Genomic DNA, 23,138 nt, shown 5'->3' on the forward strand with positions numbered 1-23,138 from the left:
GAGGACACATTATCAGGCGCTCGTGACGATGATGATGATAATGAGCAAACTAAAGGTGAAAGGGCATGTCACACTGACTCATTATCTTCAAAGTTGTCTTTAAAACTGCACAAAAAAACACACAGTGGAGAAAAAACATTTTCCTGCTCAGTTTGTGGCAATAGTTTCTCTCAAAAGTCAAGTTTAAAAACGCACACAAGAACACACACTGGAGAAAAACCTTTTTCTTGCTCAGTTTGTGGCAAGAGTTTCTCTCAAAAGTCGCATTTAACAAACCACACAAGAACACACAGTGGAGAAAAAACATTTTCCTGCAAAGTTTGTGGCAAGAGTTTCTCTCAAAAGTCAGGTTTAAAAACGCACACAAGAACACACACTGGAGAAAAACCTTTTTCTTGCTCAGTTTGTGGCAAGAGTTTCTCTCAAAAGTCGCATTTAACAAACCACACAAGAACACACAGTGGAGAAAAACCTCTTTCCTGCTCAGTTTGTGGAAGATACTTCTCTAGAAAGTCAAATTTACAAATTCACACAAAAACACACTGTGGTGAAAAACCTTTTTCATGCTCAGTTTGTGGCAAAAGCTTCTCTGATATGTCAAGTTTGACAAGCCACACAAGAAAGCACACTGGAGAAAACAATTTTTCTTGCTCAGTTTGTGGTAAAAGCTTCTCTCAAAACTCAACGTTAACAAGCCACGCAAGAACACACAGTGGAGAAAAACCTTTTTCCTGCTCGGTTTGCGGTAAATCTTTCTCTGTAAAGTCAAATTTACGAATCCACACAAGAACGCACAGTGGAGACAAGACATTCAGTTGCAGCGTTTGTGCTAAAAAATTCGCCACTAAACAGAGTGCTCAGAAACACGATTGTGCTGGTGAGAATTGCAGCGATCTGAAGCTTAAAAAAAGGACAAAAAAACTGAAGGAACCGACTCTTTGTGGTTTTGTGATTTTGAATAAAATATAATAAATTGAAATTTGCAAAGCTTTTTTATTGACACGAAGCCAATGTGATCATTGCCAGAAGAACCATTGTGTCTGAGTGATGATGATTTTTTTTGTTTTTATACTACACCCTGAACTGGTCACCAGCCAGTCACAGGGCAGACATAGACAGTGAGAACTGAGTGGGAACTGAACTCACGCTGCCTGCATACAACTCGGGCAAGTGTACCACTACACCATGAGTGGCTTTATATCAAACATTATAAATAAAATTAATTGCCTTTGCCTGGATCAACATTTGTTAAGATTATGCTTTTCAGTTCTCTTTTTAATCATACCGAATGGAAAAGGTGTGAGAAGAAACGGTGCTTATGAAATCGGTGCCTTCTACCATCATCGATAAAATCACTTGTTCCACTTGCTCAACTGGCCTTCATTACGCTGTGAAAAGGTGAAAAACTGAACTAGAAGTTGAACTTTAAATAGAACAAGAAAGATAAATGCAAGTAGTCTCAGTTTCTCTCAAAGATTTTGGAATGTCAAGAGTGTAGCTACACCGGTCCAGCGAAAAGGCCACGATTCAGACTGATGTCCAGATGTTCTTTTTTTATTTCTCTTCCTTTGATGGCTTTATGAAATCACGTGACACAGTGAAAACTACAAATACATACACGCCGAATGAGTCCTTGAGGCCAATGCAAACAATGTACATTAATAAACAAAGTAAAAATGAAGAAAGGCACAAATATCGTGTGCGCCTCCTGAACACAGTGTATTTATCGCTCTGCTGTTGCACGGTCCGTTCCTGCTTTCGTTAATCTTCCCGCCTCTTTTTTTTCGTCACCACGGAGGAGAGGATCTGCATTACGCAGTTCGTTGCTGCGCGTCTGAATTGCAAAAGTGAATCACCGTAATTTAATGAATACTGAAACGAATAATTAAATATTTAAGTACCTAAAAAAATACCGAAATATTTTTTAACACTCTAACATTTACATAATAAAACAGCGACATATTTCAATTAAAAAATCACAACCACATACTGAGTTAATTAAATTCATAGTAAATATAGAAACATTTAATAAATATTGAACGAATTTTGAAAGATAAAAAATAATGAATGAAATTTTAAGTATTAATTAATGCAATAAATAAATAAAATAATTGCACACATATTTAAATGAACAAATATGTTGACAAATATTCAAGATTTAAATAAAATAATTAAAAAATATTGAAATAATTTTTATGTATTAAAAAAATTAAATAAATATTGCAGTATTACATAAGCAAGCTTAAATAATTCCATGAAAATCGAATCAAATACTGATAGAGGTAAAGAATAGTAAAAGAAAAAAATACTTAAATGGTGACGTGCAAATAAATGAAAAACAACAGACAAATCCCAAATGAAAAATACAATTTATCAACATTTGACAAACGACAATGTGAAATGTTGATCTGAGAGATTTCTTTCTTGCGTATTCATATTCTTAATGAACCTTAATTATTTTTTTCTTTTACTTTTTTAGTTACTTAAGAGCTCAATCCACGTGAAATATCCCCTTGGGAGATAAAAAAATATCTCATGCAAAAAATAAAGAGCGACTAATTGTTTTTGAGGACAATCAAGGCACCATAGCACTGGCGAAAAAGCCTGTAAAAAGGCAAAGGTGCAAATATGTTGACATTAAGAAAAACTTTATCACGTCAGCTCTGGCACCCTCCCGCGGCCCAGTACAGGAAAAGCGGTGTGGATAATGACATGGCATGACATTTGGAATACTGTCCAACCGACAACATGGTGGCAGATGTTTCAACAAAACCAGAAACAAAAGTTAAGTTTAATTAATCTGTCAAGTTCATGTTTGGGAACTAAAATGTTTGTTCATTTGCATACGGTTTAAATCTTAAGTTTTTCCGATGTTTAGAAGAAAATGACAATGATTTGCATCGCAAGTGGCGACATCTGTTGGTGAGTTGATGACAGTGCTCCACATAGCCAGCAGCCAATCATATCACAGCGGGGTGTGTCCTGTTCTTCCGCGTTCGTGACGAACAGACTGCCATTTTCAAGCAGGGGATCCATTCAGCGCTACTTTAAAAAACGACGCAATCTTTCATTCGTCTCGTCTAACAAATAGAAGCACAGAGATCAAGTGCGGATTTGTTGAGATTGTCAGGGGAGGGATTTCACTGGTCACCACACCATAGAGTCATGGTTTCAAATCAAAACCAAAAATATCTCTGAACAGCTTACAAGCAAACAATGAAACAAAGAAATAAAATTATCACAAAACATGCATCTCTCATGCCATTCATATCCTCATAAGAAATAAAAACAACACGAAAACAGTACTGATGCATTCCGGGAGCCTCAGCCAATCAGATGGCTGGTTAGAGAAATGTGAGTGGTGTGCTTTGGGCAGTGTGTTTTCATTTATTTTTTTGCAGTCTGTTGTCTAAACCTGTGATGTATCTTGCTTGCAATAACATGAATGATAAGACAGACTACAACATCGTGGACAGCTGCCATTTTGTCCCGCTTTCTCCTGCACCATCAGCCAAAGAACGTATTCACATAATGTTTATGTCACAGTCAATTTGAAGCAAAGATGTCTCAGACTTTGGCCAGCAGTGTGTGCTAAAATGCCCTCTGAAATACCTCAAGGGGAACAAGCCCATGGTCGAGAGAGTTTCTCAGTCCATATAATTGGCGTGTCACATTACAAGACGTCTCGCTTGTTTTGGGGAAGATTTAGGACTTTGAAGTGCGCCTTATGGTCGTGAAAATACAGTAAGTACCCACGATGAAACTATCTCTATGTGCAAAAAGAAATACTTGTAAACATATTTCACTTGAACGATTCCTATTTTATCAATGACATTATGTTGCGATGGCCCCCAGTGGCCCCCATTAATAAGTTAGGGTCCCACAACAGGTGTTCCATCAGATGCACACAATAGCCTGTGTGTGCTAACTTCAGCTCGCTTCCAGAAACGTCTGTGACTATGTCAGGAATTAAATCTGGCATCAGCCGCAACGTGCTTCCTATTTAAATGCTCGTTTATCACAGTTGTGCTGCTAAAGGGAGGTTTACATCGTAGGACGTAATTTTGTGAAATGCCCCCATGGTCCGGTCCAAATCGGGGTTGCACACATTGCTCCGTATGCGGCAGGCACAAGTCAAAGGTAGCACAGTAGAAACAATATAACAATATGCTGCCATGGATATTACGGCCCTGGATGAGGACCCACTCCACTGAAGTCATCTTCCTGCAGCACTTCATTCAATTGACTCTTATATTATCTCATCTATTATTGCATAGCATCATTGTATGTGTCAAATGTTGCCCAGTTGGCATCCATTGCAGCCTGGTCATCCTGGAAGGGGGATTCCCCCATCTGTGGTCCCTTCTCAAGGTTTCTCACTTTTCCCCTAATGAGGTTTTGTGAGTTTTTCCTTGCCCTCCTGGGGGTTAAGATCGGGGATGTCGATTGTGGCTATGTAAAGCCCTTTGAGACTGAGCAGACTGAATCTGTTCTGAATGAGAGTGTGGGTCATAAAATTCTATGTGTGCAAGTTTGAGGTCTTACATTTAAACTAAGTCATAAATTTAGCATATGAATGCATCAGTAAACACCATGACTACAATCCCAGTCAATCTTATCGATGCACTGTACTTCTACTTTCATTTGAGAAATGCTTTTTGTTTAATCAATGTTTAACATATTCAGTAACTATGAACCTGCTAAATTAAATAATTGACCTTCTGTCCCGTAAGTGTTTAAAATAATGCCAGCAATCGTAATACAATCTTTCACTATTAATTACATAACACCTACAATAAAGCATAACTTTAACTCTATTGATGAAAGTAAAGTTTAATTTAGGTTATTAAGTAACTCAGTGGTGGGCCTTCAAGGCCGTCTCTGCTGGCCAAACATAATCAATAAAAAAAAAAAAGATCATAATCGTCACATTGATGTCATATTATAGCTGAGCGTTGTATTTTTAGGTGAGAGTTTTGAATCCAATCAGAATTCTGATAGCTCGTGTTGCCGGGCAGGTTTCACAATAGCAGGAGGGCGCAATATGCATTCCGAGGCCTTAAGATGCAATTGTGCGGGCATCTCTTCTGTCAAAGTCAATGAGCTTTCATATTTGTCAGACGGTTGCGACAGCCAATCAGATCACAAGTTGGTTACAGTGAGCCTTTTCGCTGACCTTATGCTGAGGGTGATGAACGCGTTTTGTGATTGGATACTCACTCGGGAGGGGGCGGCGCTCTGCCGAATCAACACACCAAAAAGTCGTAATTGGCGGCCGTTGGAAAATCTAAAATATATTCTTGCTTTTTTTTAAACCACAATGGCCAAAGGAGGGAAAAGTGTGGATTTAATTTCAGATCCACTTGCAAGGACATTTTCAAGTCGGACCTTTCAAGAGAAGCTATATCGTCCAACACTCACTCAGTGGTGCGTAAGTGTGTTTCTGGATATTATTTGTCCAGCCGTGGTGTCAGAAATGATGGTGTTGTGAGGGGCATTATTCAAGTAGGACAAAGTAGGACTTCACTGAAGGCACAGGTATGAAATGCACTGAAGTAACTTAAAAAGTAAAAGTAAAAAAAAAAAAAATTACGATTGTTGAAGAATGTGCAAGCAAGAACTCAATCTGATCGAAATGTTGTGCTTTGACGAATGTTGATAAATAATATTTTCCAGGAGGTATTTATTTCTTTGTTGTTTATTCATTCAATTCTATACTTATTTCAATATTTGAGTATTATTTTTCTTTCAATATGTAGTATATTTTGCCTTTGAAGTGTGGGTCCTTGCTGCCTTCCGGACAGGCAGCCGAGCAAGGCTGGATTGGTGATGGAAAAGAACTGGTTCAAAAAAGATTTTATTCTCGTCACATGCTGATGTCAAAAGAAGTCTCCCCAAAAACGTGCGAGCCCCCTCTCAGACATTCCCTTCTTATAGGGAATGCCCAAATTGGACATGAATATCTAATTTTCCTTTGTTACATATGCATTCCCATCACGCTAATCTTCTGGATTTTCCTCCAAAAGTCCCCCAGAGGGAGAGCAGATGCGTCTCCCCGTTGATACGACCAGTCTACTCGTGACCACCTTAAATTACTCTCATACCCTGGAAGGTCACTGACCTGGCGACAGAATTGCCCCCACCATAAACAATGCTCAGGCCTATTTTCTCTCAGGGCAGTATCTGGTTACATCGGAACTTCAGAACCAAGACTGGTCACTTCTTTGAACTTCCCATATCTATATTAGGCCATTTAAAAATACATTACTTTTTTTTTTTTATTTATTTCAATGTATATTTATATTTTATATGTAATACTACAATATTTATTCAATTATTTTAATGTGGAATTATATCAATATTAATTTAAACCTTTTTATTTCACTCTTGATTATTTCTTAACATATTTGTTCATTTGAATATGTATGCAATTTAAATTATTCCATCCATCCAGCCATTTTCTGCCGCTCATCCGGGGTCGGGTTATTGAATTAATTTAATACCTAAGTATTTTTTACATTATAGTTTTTCTGAAGTGAGATTCTGCTTAGCAACAAACCCCAAACGCTTGACAACCTAGAAAGTGTATTTAGCCAGTCAGAAATTTATTCAGAAAGTGAAATATTAAATGTATGTGAGGGGATATTTGAAGAGTTCGAGTTTTGTTCAAAGGACCATACATATACGAGCCAGCCAAACACAGCGAGAAAACCAGCGCTGACTCCAGTCGCCATCAGATTGCCAAGTCCTGACATTCCAAAACCTTTGAGAGAAACTGAGACTGCTTGCGTTTCTCTTTCTTGTTCTTTTTATAGTTCAACTTCTAGTTCAGTTTTTCACCTTTTCACAGCGTAATGAAGGCGAGTTGAGCAAGTGGAACAAGTGATTTTATTGATGATTGTGGAAGGCACCGATTTCATAAGCACTGTTTCTTCTCACACCTTTTCCATTAAATGCGATTAAAAAGACAACTGAAAAGCATAATGTTAAAAAATGTTGTAATAATAATAATAATAATAATAATAATTTGCCCTTTATTAGTCCCACAATGGGGAAATTCGAGATTCGAACCCAGGCCTCCTGGGGAGACTGGGTCCTGAACGCGGCGCCTTAGACCACTCGGCCATCCTGGCAGCCAGGCAAAAGCAATAAATTTTATTTACATGTTTGAAGTAAACACACAAAAAAATCATCACCACTCAGACAGTGGTTCTTCTGGCACTGATCTCAATAAAAGAGCTTTGCAAAATTCTATTTCATCATATTTTATTGAAAATCACATTTACATCTTACCACAAAGAGTCGGTTCTTTCATTTTTTTTGTCTTTTTTTAATCTTCAAGGATCGCTGCAATTCTCGCCAGCACAATCGTGTCTCTCAGCTCCCTGTTTAGTGACAATTTTTTTTAGAACGAACGCTGCAACTGAATGGCTTGTCTCCACTGTGTGTTCTTGTGTGGCTTTGTAAATACGACTTTCGAGAGAACCTCTTGGTACAAACTGAGCAGGAAAAAGTTTTTTCTCCACTGTGTGTTCTTGTGTGTTCTGTTAAATATGTCTTTTTCGAGAAGCATTTTCCACAAACTGAGCAGGAAAAAGGTTTTTCTCCAGTGTGTGATCTTTTGTGGATTGTTAAATGCGACTTATGCAGGAAGCTTTTGCCACAAACCGAGCAAGAAAAAGGTTTTTCACCACTGTGTGTTCTTGTGTGCCTTGTTAAAATAGACTTGTCAGAGAAACTTTTGCCACAAACCGAGCATGAAAAAGGTTTTTCTCCACTGTGCTTTCTTGCGTGATATGTTAAACCTGCCTTTTGAGAGAAGCATTTTCCACAAACAGAGCAGGAAAAAGATTTTTCACCACTGTGTGTTCTTGAGTGAATTATTAATTGAGACCTTCAAGAGAAACTCTTGCCACAAACTGAGCAGGAAAAAGGTTTTTCTCCACTGTGTGTTCTTGTATGTTGTGTTAAATTTGCCTTTCCAGAGAAGCATTTTCCACAAACTGAGCAGGAAAAAGGGTTTTCTCCAGTGTGTAATCGTGTATGTTTTTAAATTTGACTTAAAAGAAAAGCTTTTGCCACAAACTGAGCAGGAAAAAGATGTTTCTCCACTGTGTGTTCTCGTGTGCGGTTTTAAAGACAGCTTTGAAGTTAATGAGTCAGTGTGACATGCCCTTTCACCTTTAGCTTGCCCATTATCATCATCATCGTCATGAGCGTCTGATAATGTGTCCTCAATATGTGCTGGCCCCCAGTGGTCTTCATCACCTTCTGTTGTCACGTGATGACTTGAGCTGCTGCTTGGAGGCTCCGCCCCTCTGTTGTCCTCACTCTCATCCTTGTTTTCATTTTCAGTCTTTATATGGACAACGTTCACTGGTGACTTGTTGATCTCCTCCTCCTCCTCCTCCTTTTTGATGTGAGTCAAGTCTGGCTCCTCTTTCACAGAACACAGATTGTTTTCACTGACGTCTGTCGGACACAAAAAGACAAATTTGGTTTGGTCAAGTCAAACCTTGTGCGTCGACTTTGTCTTATATTGTTTCCACCGTGCTACCTTGACTTGTGCCTGCCGCACACGGAGCAATGCGTGCGACCCCGACTTGGACCAAACCATGGGGGCATTTCAATAAATTACGTCCTACGATGTAAACCTCCCTTTCCTAGCCGCACAACAGTGATAAACGAGCATTTAAAAAGGAAGCACGTTGCGGCTGATACCTGATTTAATTCCTGACATAGTCACAGACGTTTCTGGAAGCAAGCTGAAGTTAGCACACACAGGCGATTGTGTGCGTCTGATGGAACACCTGTTGTGGGACCCTAACATATTGATGCAGACCACTGGGGGCCATCGCAACATAATGTCATTGATAAAATAGGAATCCTACAAGCGAAATATGTTTTCAAGTATTTCTTTTTGCATTTATAGATAGTTTCATCGTGGGTACTTTTTGCTTTCATGATAACCTGCATCCCTAAAAGAATTAAAGGGGCCCTGGAATCAGAGTCGCTATTTATTGCATGAGTAACGTTTGTTTTTTTGTTGTTTTTTTTTACCCAAAATGACATTTATCCTGCTAGTACGTTCTGACATTACTCTTTTTATTTTTATAAAATTTCTGTTTCTAAATAAATTTTAAAACACGATTACGTTTGAAGAGTAAAAGTTCTTACACATAAGCATTCAGCAACAACACTTTCACTCTGACTTTTGTGTTGACATATTTGAATAATGACTGTATATTTCAAAGTTATCCAATATGTATTCAAATTCGACGAAGATACACCAAAATATTATGAGTTCACTGAATTATTTTGTAACCGCAATGATGTATAACAGCCACAGGGTGTCAGTAATGAGTAACAAAGTAACACAACACCTCCCATTGTTCCGTCATCATTGTCATTTGCAAAAATTACCAGGAACTATTGCGGGGGAGATGCAAACCACCTGGGCCACAGGAACTTTATCAGGAACTAAATGTTCCTGGACTTGTAGGTAGAAAAGGGGGTTGTGACTTTCAGCCTTTTTGAGACCATAGTAAGCCAAAGATGCAGATGCATTCCTTGCAGCATGCGCTTGTTCACTGATGAGATCCGTGCAACCTTGGATGGATGCATTCAATGTATTTTAATTGCTTGGATGGGGTGAAACGATGCACACGTGCACAAAACAGTGCAGGGCCACCCGAGGTTCATTGACCGAGCCAGTAAAAGTTTCATAAATAAGACCAATATGTACTTGATTTATTAAAAAAAAAACTTAATCCTTTGTGCTTTATCCACTAAAATTAATCAACCGCCATTGATCTTTTTGCCGCAGTGTGCACAGTTTTTAGAGTCAGGTTGACTCATTCCATAAGGAATTGCTTGAACAAGATATGTCAGAGTTTTTGTCAAAAACGAGACAAACCTTCAAAAATGAATCACAAGATTGTCTTTGTCACTTGCAAGGAGCAGTCCGCCAAAGAGAAAAGCGTTCTCGCTCCTGTGCGGCGTTTTATTGAAGCGCAGCAAAGCAATTTGTATATGTCAACTCATAAAGAATGGAAAAACATGAACACTTTGACTTTATCACACTTCTGTTAAATGCGAGCTAAACGGTTTCCTGTCAAACACGGTTCAAGGCGTGCATCTGTTTTTGTGGCTTCTTGCTCAACTGCCAGCATAGACACAACTCTGTTACCACTGAACTCACGTTTTCCTGTGTAAGAGGTCCATGTTTTTGTGACCTTCTATTAACCCGTAAGCATAGTTTTGAAACATGATGACATGACAAACTTAATTTCTTTCACGATAATCTAAAAACTTTCGCAGATATAGCAAAAACAAATTGCAGAAGCTGTGGAGCAGAGCACAACATCAGTCAGACCCCGGGTCCACAACCCCTCTGGCAGAGACGCAAACAGAGCTTTCGCTTCAGAGTGACCCATTCACTGTCTACCAAAGTGTCGAAATTCGGAAAATGTTCCATAACAGAGGAATTCGTAATGGGTGCTGAAACACCACACCCTGCTCGTGACATGAGGTATTCAACATCTGAAATTAACTCTGCCAAAAGTCTTCACCAATGGGCCGAAATCTTTGGTATGATGATGCGCACCGATAGTTAATGTGATTTGTGGCTCCGCGAACAGAGACAATTCATACCGTTTCCTCTGCTCTGGGGCAAGGCACACATGGGAGGCAGCACCGGTAGACATCACAAATACATAATCCTAATGCAAGATGCACTTCTGACCCTCGAAATTGGGTGAATGCATCCTGACAAACCAAATCATCATAACTCAGTGTTCAATGCAAAGGACCAATTGGTGGTTTGAATGGGTGGAGGCGGCTACACCACGCAGTGGTGACTCTGTATAACAGTGCCTGGTGTTCTTGCATCTGTCACCCACACTCGCTCTCCTGATGACACCTTGCACAAGGGTTTTACTCTGTGACGTCTGTTGTAGTAAGACATGTCCGATATCCTCTTCTCCCTTTCCTTTTGTGCAAGCACGACGCTGTCCGGCAGTGACGGGTCCAACTGCGAAGGAAAGGATGGTAGTGTTGTCCTCAGGCGACGACCCATGAGTAGTTCGGCAGGGCTGTATCCATTCTGTAGAGGAGTAGCTCTATAAGCAAGAAGAGCTAAATATGGATCCGCAGCTTTTTTCAGTAAGTTCTTTACAGTCTGTACCGCACGTTCCGCCTCCCCGTTACTCTGCGGAAACTTTGGGCTACTTGTTACGTGCTCAAATCCATATGCCGCTGCGAAGTCTGCGAACACCTGACCAGAAAACTGAGGTCCATTATCTGACATCAGGACCTCAGGGATGCCATGACGGGCAAAAAAAGATTTCAGATGGGTGACAATGTCTTTGGATTTGGTTTTGTTCAGACAGGCAATCTCAACAAACCTGGAAAAATAATCCACAGCGATTAGGTAAATTTTCCCTCCTAGCTCGAACAAATCTGTACCCACTCTTTGCCATGGGCGTTTGGGGTATTCAGTTGGCATCATGAGGGTTTTCTCTTCCCTGTATACATGTTCTGCACATTAAAGGATAATGTAAATGGCAGTCAATTTAAAACTGAACAAAGGTTATACTGCTCGGAGCCACTTTTGTGATCCTGGCATGGAAGTCCATTGTTTCAGAGGGGTCTCGTTCACACCTCCTGTGGTGCAGCTGTGATCTAATCTTCCTGCATTCCTCTGAGTGTCTGGTCATTAGCATGGTCTAAACTTCAGTTACACTTAAAGGATTTCATACTTTTGACTATTAAAGGAATATAAGAGTTTGAGCTTAACATAGTTCATTAGATGTTGGTGCATCCAATGTATGAAAATGTGATATTGTAAAATGCTGAGAGTGTGACTGGTGGCGCGAAACTGGTTGCGGGGGTTGTGCAAGAATGGAATGTTTTAGAAACAAGGTGCTGAGCGAGACGAGATGACTCCGGGAAGGAGCGGCCATCGGGGGAATCGCACGCAGGAGGAGCCACGGGATTCGGCGGGAGGAGAAAGACCAATGAGAGCGAGCTAAAGTTAACTGCAATACACATAGCCAATAGAATCATGCCAGGATGCCTTTGTCTGTGCCATTTTGCATGTTGTATAGTATGAATCAGGACTGGGAAACTCGGGGGTAGAACACATTCGCTGGTGGTATGAGAGGTGTAGAGCTGTATTGAGAGGGACCCAAACTCAAGTTGTAGATTTGTGTGTTAGGAATAAATCCACTCGTGTGTGAAAATGCCGGCTTCCTGATACCTTTCTATTGCAGAACGAGCGCGCATATTGTTGGATGTGTGGGAGTTGGGTAAGGTCGCAAATTGGAGTCAGATTACTTATTTGAGTTTACATTGGGTTAAAGTTAAATTCTAACATTGATATAAAGATAAATTCCAACAATTTATGGTGACCCCGACGTGATGCATGAGAGGTAATAGAAGTCTGGGACTTCAAAGAGAGTCTGGGACTCTAAGAAAAGAATAGAAGCCTGGGGCTTCAAGAGCCTGGGGCTCAAAGGAAGCCTGGGGCTTCAGGAAAAACCACAAGAGTCTGGGACTCGGGCCTGGGGCCCACGTCCACACCAGGTGACGACCTGATAAAGATTAAAGGATAAAGGAGCCACACTTCTGACCGGCCTTCCTCTTGGGCCCACAGTGACATAAGGTAAGCAGATCCTTTTCAAATTCTGCATATTGGCAACGCTAAATTATAAGAGGAAGGCGGAGTGGAACGGCGTTAAAATGTATAAATAAATAAGTGTAAAAGTGTGGACGATAGTAGTGTAAAATCTGGGATTTACCTACTAGAATAGTTTGGAACTATTCGTGGTTAAGATACGGTATAAAATCTGGGATTTACGTATCGGGACACGGTTTAAAATCTGGGATTTACGTGTCTGTGTGGAAGCTGTGTGAATGTGAAGGCTAAAATTGTTCTGCGTAAGAAGTGGTTGGGACACACACGAGTGGATTTCAAGATGGCGAAGGAGAGTAAGTGTGATAGTGGTCTCGGGTGTGGCACGGAGATTAAGGATAAATTCATAAAAATGAAACATAAAAAAAGAGAAGAAAAACATGAAGTAGGGATGAAATAAGAAAAGAGAAAGAAAGAAAGCTAGAGAAAAGAGAAGAAATTGTGTCAGTGTAGAGATTGGAAGTTCAATAAGAAAAGAGAAAGGAACAATTAATGTTCCATTGAAAGGAGGATGATTAAACAGGCAGTATTGAAGAAGGTGTGACTTGAACAAATGAAAAGGATAAGAATTAGGGTCTGCTGTAAGGAGGAATTGAAGAAATAAATATTTTATGTTTCATACTTTAGTTGATGGTCTTTCTATTAAGGTAACTGTAATTAGTAACTGGAATGAAATGCACAGATGGAAATGACACAAAGAAAAAAGATTGGTGTTAAGAAATCATAATTGAATGAAGCTTTTGAGAGCATGAGAAAACTTTGCAAGAGCATAGGTGGTTCCTGACTTTGTAGTTTGTGATTTGATACCTTGATTGTTTGAGTGGCTTTGGTAAGGCTACAGTGAATTTGGAAAATTAAAGGAAAAAAATAAGAGTGAGAAAGATTTTACAGAAGGCAATGAGTATAGGTGTAATCGTAAAATCATGAGTGTGCTCTAACAAAGAGTTAACAGCTCTTTGAAGTTAGATGCTCGTTCCCAAGTAGGGGGAGGAAGTCAGAGAAAGAGGATGAAGTGATTGAAAAAGCGGAAGAAAAGACGGAATGTCTGAGAGGCATTCATCCACAGTTGCCAGACTCGCAACAGTATGTGTTTGAGCCGCCGCCCGATCCGACGGCGCCATTAATGGGGGGGGAGCAGAATGGTTTGAGATGCAAAAGATAACGATTCACAGATGACACCAGCGACCATACAATTGATCGAACAGGCTGTGAATAATGAGAGAGAGGGTGCAAGGAGAACAGCAGGGGAGTGTGGAGACGCCCGTGCTGGCCCCGGGGGGGGGAAGCACCAGCAGGAACATGTAAACATTTCAGACACAAGAGGAAAAACAGGCATCAATGGCAGTCGTTAACTGATTGAAAAGGAAGATATGCCTTTTGGTGCTCTCGAAAGAAGGTCACAGTCTTTTTGTTTCAGAGGTGTGTCTCTGCACCCCCCTCGATGTTGCTGACGATCTAATCTTCAGGCATCTGCCTCTACTTGAGGTGTTCTAATGTGGTCGAGCATGGGTCGCACTGTGGAGCAGTTTTTTTACAGTGCTAGTGTAGTATGGTACGGGATAAAATATATGTATTCAACCTAACAATAAATACAAATTAGCAGGGAATTAGAACACAAGTTAAACACTGAAACATGCAGGGGATGCCTGAGGAACAGCAGGGCGGCGACAATCTTATTAAAATTTAAATTTTAAGCAAAGGGATTATGGTTTTGGGATAAGTTTTAAGTGAAGTATTCTATGAACATGTTGAAAGAAAATCTTTGGAAAGGGGAATATCTAGCCATTGGAGATTGGTTTACCAAATTTAAAGTTGGACTAAATAGTTTTGTAGATGATTTATTAACTGATGTGTATTAAATGTGACAAAGGTGGAAGACAGATGTTTTTGTTTGACTGTACGACGCGAACGCTGACATGACAATTTTAGAGGATATGACATCATTCCATAAATACCAGACTGCTAACATTCGCATCTATGAGCTGTTTGATGTCACAGGTGCAGTTTCGTCAGCTGCGTCCAGGAGAGGAGAAACAACTTCACGGGGAGTGAATGGGAAAATCCAGAGACCCACAGTTGTAAATTTTGGCATACGCTGGCTAAATTAAGGCAAAATTATGGATCTGCCAGCACAAATCTCAGTGAAATCAAGGCGGACGCGCCAAGGGAGGGGTCTCTGTGTGGAATTGGAAAGTATCGTTTGGTGAATGACAGTGTGAAAGAAAAGTGTTTGTATGCATATGTGGTTTGAGTGAATGTTGTAGGGACGGGCCTCAGGACAGAAAATTGTTTGAGGTCACCGGCAAGCCCTTACAGTACTTAGGATGCGATGGGTGGACAGGCCTGATCAACCTGAATCCCTATTGCACTCCCGAGTATTGATTTTGAAATTGTTTTTGGAGATAGATTGGAGTAATTAAATTCAAGCATCAAGTGAATGATTGATTGACGTTATTACACAAAATTTATGCAAAACTGAAAGTTTTGGAAGGAAGATAATTTACCCCTTCTCATTCTCACTGGCAAGTGCCACTCGTCCAGTTCTGTCCACAGGTTTGAGGTGACATGTGACCAGTGTGACCAGAAGGCCAGAGACTGCTTCAAATAGCGCCTCACCACTACCATCCCAGAGGTTCTCCTCAACAAGGAGGGAGATATAAGACATATTCACATTGGATGCGCGACTAGATAACACACACCCAGTCCAGGATAGGGCAAAATTTTCTTGGATTGTTCAGACTTTTCCATATAATACAGCACCACAGCAGTGATACTTGAAGTTAATGTCGAATTAGTGGCACTGTTTTTATGGAAAATTACTCACTTAACGCAAGGGTAAGTTGTTGTAGAGGAGATATTTCAGACAAAAATGACCCTGAAGTGGTCACAAGCACGTGTCTCATGTTGGATGTATGAAATTTTATTCTGATATTTTCCATTGTAACGTATTTCATTGTATTTAGGACTAAGACATTGTAAAACACTGTTTGGAAGAACTTATAGAATACCTCAAATTTAAGAACAAATGGGAAATAGATGTTGAGGCAACTTTAGTTGACCATATGTGAAAAATGTTAGGAAAACAAAAGACAGGCGCAGATTTAGAGTGACAAAGCTCTTTCCGTCTCCCAGCAGGGGCAGTAATCTAGTAAAGCCAGGATACTGGGTGCTTGTAAGAAGTTTGAAGATAAGACATTTGTAATTACCCAAGGGGGAAGGAGGGGTTAGTAACAGCTCTCACAGCTGTAAAGATAGCAGAAAGGTCAACATTGGTTTATTCGACATGTTGTAAAGAGGTCACACGTTGTAAAGAGGTCACGTTGGTTGAAATCTCCTACAAAGGAGACACCAGACTAAGAGGTTTATACAGAGTTACAGGCGGGACAAAATTTATTTCAGAGGAACTATCCTCACTTGAGGCCGAGGCCAGATCTGCTGACCAGCATGATGGTCACCAGCTAAATGGGGACACCTCAGGTGAGATTGGCTGTGCCGTGCATCAGATATTTCTGGCCCGTTGGGGTCGATGTTGCTGTGTCTTTCAGGTGGGGAAAAGGGAGACAGGCCTGGTCTATGTGGCCAGGGCGAGACATGAATGGAGTGAGACTTCCGGCAGTGACCCATCCAATAATGTCGACATTACACAGCTGTTCCAGTTGGCCGTCCACAAGGGCGTGCACCTTCCAGTGGCAGACATCAGGCGAAATAGTCCATGAATGAAATAATGCTAATCGGCCTAAGTAGAACACATTTTGTACCTAATTTTGCACGACATCAGAAAAGGAATATATGGGATTGGATTAAGGAGCGTGACTAAAATTGTTGTACTTGCAGGTTTAGAAGGCCAAGAGAGATAAGAAAAAAGGAGGCAGCTGCTCCTTCCACTTCTGCTGCTTCTGGGCAAGGTTCGGGTGACGCAGCGCCACAGCAGACTGGCTGCTGTCCATAGCAGGCCAGTCAACGAGGTTGGGATTGCAGTAACAGAGGTACGGGTGGTTACTGACGGGGGTTGTGAGTGGGGTGTGCACTTGCTGCGGGGTGTGGGGTCACTGGGTGATGAGCTGTCCATGCCGAGCCACTTTCTGGAATGTGCCATCCTCCGGTGCCATATCTGTCACAAAGAGCTCCACCAGCGCAGGGGGCGCCACCGTTACCCACTCCCAACGCACTTGACACAAACCCGCTCGTACCCCATTCCATGACAGGGGGCAGCGGAGCTTCAGCATTCGAGGACTAGCAGGTCCTAGCAGTCCGGGGACGGTGGATGGACAAGTTTTCGATGGTGCTGGAAATTGGGGCGAGCTATGAGCTCCTTCCGCAACCCCCACTGAGCCATGTGGACTCTCAAGAGTGCCTGAGTCACTGCCATTGACTGAACGAACACTGGAATTCGAGTGGCATTCCCGGATGGGACTGAACTTGACTGTGCACATCCGTTGGAGGGAGCATATGTCGTGCTCTCTTCCTTCCCAGTGGCTAAACTGAACTGAAACATTTGAGGGCAGCTCTGAAACCTGGTTCCCATCCTCCCGCGGTGGGTATTCCCTGTTCTTGCTCTGGTCTGAGTGGTTTAGCAACCGCCACCCTTTCAATTCACCAATTGACATATCACATTGTACATGTGATCACAAACATGATTTGGTTTATCAAAAATGCACTCATCCAAATTTAGTCATGAGTGCATCTTGCGTTATAATTATATATTTGTTATGTCTACTGGCGTTGCCTCGCACGCGTGCCTTGTCCCTGAGCAGCGGAAATGGTATGAATTGTTTACTTTCGCCGAGCCACAAATCGCATTGAATATTGATGAGCGTCATCATACTAGAGGTCTGGACCCCATAGTTGTTGCACAATCGGGAGATCATATATCAGCACCGACTACAAATTCTTTGGTTTTGGGAACATTACTAAATTTCAAAATTTCCAGGGAGGGGTCGCTCGGAAATGGTAGTTCTGTGTGTGTCTCTGCTAGAGGTGTTGTGGACCCAGGGCCCGACTGAGTTGGGGCTCGGCTCCACAGCTCCGCGATGTTTTTACTGTCTCTACCCCCTCCCCCAGTTGACAGAATCAGTGTGGGCACAGCCTGTAGGTGGATTGAGCCAATCATGAGACAATAGGAGGTGAAGACTGCAGCGGTCTTGGAGCTGTCTATGTCTTGTAGAGCACCTTTTCTTCCCATAAAAAAAAAAATAAATAAATAAAAATAAAAAATAGAGGTTTAATTCGGTATCTGCGTTATTATAGTTTTGGGATTTTTTATTTTAAGCATAAATGGTTACTATTTCATTTGTGTTGCTTTAAAATTTGTCAATTAACAGTCAAAATTGGAGCGTTAGCTCGAGGCTTAATTTGTAATCTCGGAACACAGTTAGATATTTGAACTCAGTGAACTCAGCATCACTGGAGTCGGCCTTCGCTCCGTACATCAACCTCCGGGTGCTTTCCCGGAGGTGGACTCGATCTCGCTGATAAGGACAGTTTAGAGTTCTGGCTAGAACCTGACACGCCATCCAATTGGGAACTACAGGACAAAAGTGGTACCATAGCTTACAGTTGCGCCCGGCCCCAGTATTTGTGCCCGCCATGGTTGAGCTTAGGGGTTGACCGCCCGGACGGGCAGGTCAAGAGAGGGAATGTGTATATGGCATGAATTGGATCAAAGTCAGACACTTTCGAGTCTGAACAAAGACGATGACGATGCAAATGTTTAACTTATTGACTATTTTACCTGCTGGCGTGTGCTTTGTGTGGACGATGTTTGCGTTTGAACATAGGATGCGGGATGACAGAAGTGATGGAGCGAAAGGAGCATGTAATGGAATGGTATGGTATGGAGCAGAGCGAGATGATGGTAAGACGCTGACACAGACACAACAACTACTGCTAAATCTGAAATGTAAACAACCGACACAGGTGAACACTTGGGTACAATTTTAATTGGACACACCCATGGAATGATGTGGGAATAAAAAAGAAAGAGCCTATTTTTGACACCCAAGTTGCAAAACAAAAGTTCACCTGCCTAAAAGTTAAATGGGACTGGTCCTGGGATTGGAAATCTCCAGGAGTCATGGTGTAATGAAAATGTGTCTTTGCCAGTAGGAATCCCTCTCGCTCGTGATGATGTTTGGCTGTGGTGTGGAGAGAAAGTGCTGTACGATAGGCTTCCCACCAATGCCTCAGGTAAGTGCGCCCTGGTAACGCTGATCATGCCAGTTAGTGTGACAGCCTTAGATCTGGCCAAAATGGAGTGGGAAGGTGTTGGACAATGGGGAAGAATCCCCTTCCTTAACAGGAAGAGAAGGGACATGCAAGAATGGTTGAATGCAGGAGATCCCACGTATATAGATGCAATTGGAGTTCCAAGAGGGATCCCTGACGAGTATAAATTGGTGGATCAAATTGCGGCAGGATGGGAGAGTATTTTCCTGTTTGTTACGGTAAACAAAAATGTGGACCGGATTAATTATGTTGATGATAATGTCCAACGATTGGCGAACTTCACCACCTCGGCACTCCAGGCAGTGCATGAGCAATTGGCTGCCACGTCTCTTATGGCATTCCAGAACAGAATAAGCTTAGATATGGTGTTAGCCTAAAGAGGAGGAGTGTGTGGTATTTTTGGGGATCAGTGTTGTACTCTGATTCCCAACAAAACATCTCCTGACGGTCGCCTTACCAAGGCATTGGAGGGTCTGCGCACGTTAAGTGACAAAATGAAGGAGCACTCAGGTGTGGACACCAGTTGGTACTCTGACTGGTTAAACATCTTTGGCAAATATAAAAGCTTGATTGCATCAGTACTGATTTCTATCGCTGTGTTTGCCGCTATTATGGTGTTATGTGGATGTTGCTGTATTCCATGTATCAGATCATTAACTGTTAAGACAATAGAACGCACGTTGGGGCCACTCCCTCCGGGTGGTCAGTACATGATGATCCCTCAAAAGGACCCCCAGGAGGCGGAGGTAGCCGTGGCACTCCGGGAGTCCAGGATGTGAGTATGGAAAGATGGCCTCGGGGACCTGAGGCCATAAGGAGGGAAGGAAATTTTCTACTGATTCTTATTCTTTTACTAATTGTTTGATGTGTTTTAGTTTTATGGCAAGTGATGTCGAGCTCGTGTGCAGCAATGAAATAAGGTGTTCAAGTGATGACCTCAGATGTCTGAGGTCATGAGAGGGATTAAAGGATAATGTAAATGGCAGTCAATTTAAAACTGAACAAAGGTTATACTGCTCGGAGCCACTTTTGTGATCCTGGCATGGAAGTCCATTGTTTCAGAGGGGTCTCGTTCACACCTCCTGTGGTGCAGCTGTGATCTAATCTTCCTGCATTCCTCTGAGTGTCTGGTCATTAGCATGGTCTAAACTTCAGTTACACTTAAAGGATTTCATACTTTTGACTATTAAAGGAATATAAGAGTTTGAGCTTAACATAGTTCATTAGATGTTGGTGCATCCAATGTATGAAAATGTGATATTGTAAAATGCTGAGAGTGTGACTGGTGGCGCGAAACTGGTTGCGGGGGTTGTGCAAGAATGGAATGTTTTAGAAACAAGGTGCTGAGCGAGACGAGATGACTCCGGGAAGGAGCGGCCATCGGGGGAATCGCACGCAGGAGGAGCCACGGGATTCGGCGGGAGGAGAAAGACCAATGAGAGCGAGCTAAAGTTAACTGCAATACACATAGCCAATAGAATCATGCCAGGATGCCTTTGTCTGTGCCATTTTGCATGTTGTATAGTATGAATCAGGACTGGGAAACTCGGGGGTAGAACACATTCGCTGGTGGTATGAGAGGTGTAGAGCTGTATTGAGAGGGACCCAAACTCAAGTTGTAGATTTGTGTGTTAGGAATAAATCCACTCGTGTGTGAAAATGCCGGCTTCCTGATACCTTTCTATTGCAGAACGAGCGCGCATATTGTTGGATGTGTGGGAGTTGGGTAAGGTCGCAAATTGGAGTCAGATTACTTATTTGAGTTTACATTGGGTTAAAGTTAAATTCTAACATTGATATAAAGATAAATTCCAACAACTTCAATACCATCTCACTTATTTGTTGACTGCGAGAGGCAATGATGAGAGGTTTAGTAGATTATTCTCGCTAAATAAGTGGCTGGCTAGTTTTTGTAGTGAGCAGGGACTGCAGTTTAAAGATAACTGGCCTTCTTTCTGGGGCCGACCCGACCTGCTGAGGATGGACGGCCTTCACCCTAACTGGGAAGGCGCCATCAATCTTTCTAAAAACATAGATTATTGTTTGAGCCTTCCATGACTATTCATATTAGAGCAGGTCGGGCTGCAGGCGAATAGTGAGCCTGTAAGGAAGGGTATGGAGTCTGTAAGGCTAGAGCTAACTAGCGCTATGCTAGACTTAGACAACACACATAGCTTTTCTTCTAGATCTGAGCGCTACACACCATACGCTGTTACATCTCATACTGATATAATTTCTACTGAGGTGGCAATACATGATGGGTTTAAGCATTCCTCCTCGGTCGGTTTTATTGACGACGAGCCGTTCTCTCAAAATAATAGCACTCGAAAGCTCTTAAATAAGTATCGGATTCCGACCGTCGGAAATTCCCGCCGCGTTTATAGTTGCTCGAGCTACAATTTGGGACCTAGGCAAGGCAATCTCCTTAATATTATGACCAGGAGTCCTGTTGCGCGGAATAACTTAGATAGACCTATTTTACTGAAACTCATTTTTAACTGCCAAAATATTATTTGTCATTTAATTTATTATAATTTTATTATTCATCAAACAATTGGCAAGTTGACTTTATTGATAATTTGTGTATAGTTGTCATGCAAGTTTTCTTTTCCTATATGTGAATCGTTTGTACATGGAACAATAGGAAAGTTGTGGCGGACATTAGGACCATGCCTCTCACCCAGCAGGCATCCCGTTTGGGGGGGTGTGAAGAACATTATAGGAGCAATCATGTTATCGAATGTAATAAAATAATATCACACAGTCCGATATCACACACAGTCTAATATCACACAACAGTTTGATTTTACATACAGTCCAATGTTATGCACAGTTTAAATACATAACACATAAAGTTTCATGATATTGTTACTAACTCTAGTTCATTTATTAACTAAAATCTAGGAACTAACCATCACACCACCGCACTTAGGTTAGGTCAGGACGACCACTTAGGTCAGGGCAACCGAACAAACTCCACTCCTGAATACACACGAGGGGAGGCGGACATGGACCAAGTAAACACCAGCTGGACCGAAGTAAACATGCCCTTGACAATTTAGGTACCTTTGAATCGGTCGTATGTACTTGTATTGATTTCTGTATTGATTGAAATGTGTCGGCACATGTCGACGTGACTTATGATATTCAATAAAAGGCTTGGAGAGAACTGGAGGTTCAGAGATCAGACCTGTTCACTGGCGTTTCATCTCTCCCGGCCGGAAACTTGTAGTCTGCTGTCCGTGTCTTAATTCCTACTTGCCGAGGCGTGAGTCGCTCCCCCACATAGGGGTGATTCTCCCTTGACATTTTACAGTGGTCCTTCGATCCTTCAAAACGGGTGTTGACCGGGTCATGCGGAGGGGGAGGCGGTGACGACCGGAGGAAAAGACTGTGCACAGCAACCAGGACTTAAAAAACCTCATCTCGTCCTGATTTTGAGGCCGGTCTCGCAGGATCTCCCGACGAGTGCCCCGGTTGACATCCGACTGAACCAGGGGAAAGACACGGACTGCAAGGGGTAAGACAAAAACTTCTTGAAGTATTTTGGGTACCACGGCACCTAGACGGTTTTTGGTGTGAGACTTAGCTACTTCACTGTTGTTCACTGCAGATAACGTAACTTCTGCAAATTTGGAACATTGTTGCAGATAACGTAACTTCTGTAGATTTGGTTTAGTCAAGAAAACATTACTGCAGATAACGTAGCTTCTGCAGATTAAAAACCAGTTGTTTTAACGGTGCACCCGGGTAACGGAACTCCCGGGTGGTTCGGGTCCGAACAAGTGAGACAGTGAATTGACCAGGCCTGTGACTGACATACTAACTGCGGATTATATGTGTGTGCATGGAGAGTATTTGAAGGAGATCTAAAATCGTTCACGTTCCGTGAAATTTAAACACCAAGCTGATGTCCTCCTGAGACGCTAGGTCAAAAGGTAGAAGCTTGACATCAGGGGAAGTGAGCGAGCACGTAGCATTTCTCCAGAGAATCTCTCAAAGTATTTTTGTGTGACTACTAACAAGCAGACAATGGGGAAGAAAGAGAAAAAAAGGGGAGCCAGACCTGACAGGTCAAAATCACCCGATATGGTAAAAAAGATGGAACTCAAGTTCCCGGGTAGTACGAAGTACTTGGGTAAATGGAAAGGACGCTATCAATTTGATCCAGACTTGGCTGGAGTAAGAGAGACTGGGGAGTTGTTGAGAAACCTCTCCA

General features: G+C 41.8%; 1 protein-coding gene across 1 annotated transcript in view; it reads right to left on the minus strand.

The window, feature by feature from the left end:
* The window catches only part of LOC148342148 (uncharacterized), a 47,050-nt gene extending 24,310 nt beyond the window's left edge, over positions 1-22,740 (minus strand). The window contains exons 1-4 of the mRNA XM_088284763.1: positions 22,666-22,740; positions 22,268-22,407; positions 11,186-11,405; positions 10,876-11,032 (exon numbers count right to left, since the gene is read on the minus strand). Coding sequence (XP_088140889.1) covers positions 10,876-11,032; positions 11,186-11,405; positions 22,268-22,407; positions 22,666-22,740 — 592 coding nt within the window. The remainder of the gene's footprint in view (positions 1-10,875; positions 11,033-11,185; positions 11,406-22,267; positions 22,408-22,665) is intronic.
* Between the last annotated feature and the right edge of the window lie 398 nt (positions 22,741-23,138).

This window comes from Idiotropiscis lumnitzeri, chromosome 2 (assembly GCF_059441095.1).
Source record: "Idiotropiscis lumnitzeri isolate Australia: NSW breed Sydney's pygmy pipehorse chromosome 2, RoL_Ilum_1.0, whole genome shotgun sequence".
In the NCBI taxonomy this organism is placed as follows: domain Eukaryota; kingdom Metazoa; phylum Chordata; class Actinopteri; order Syngnathiformes; family Syngnathidae; genus Idiotropiscis; species Idiotropiscis lumnitzeri.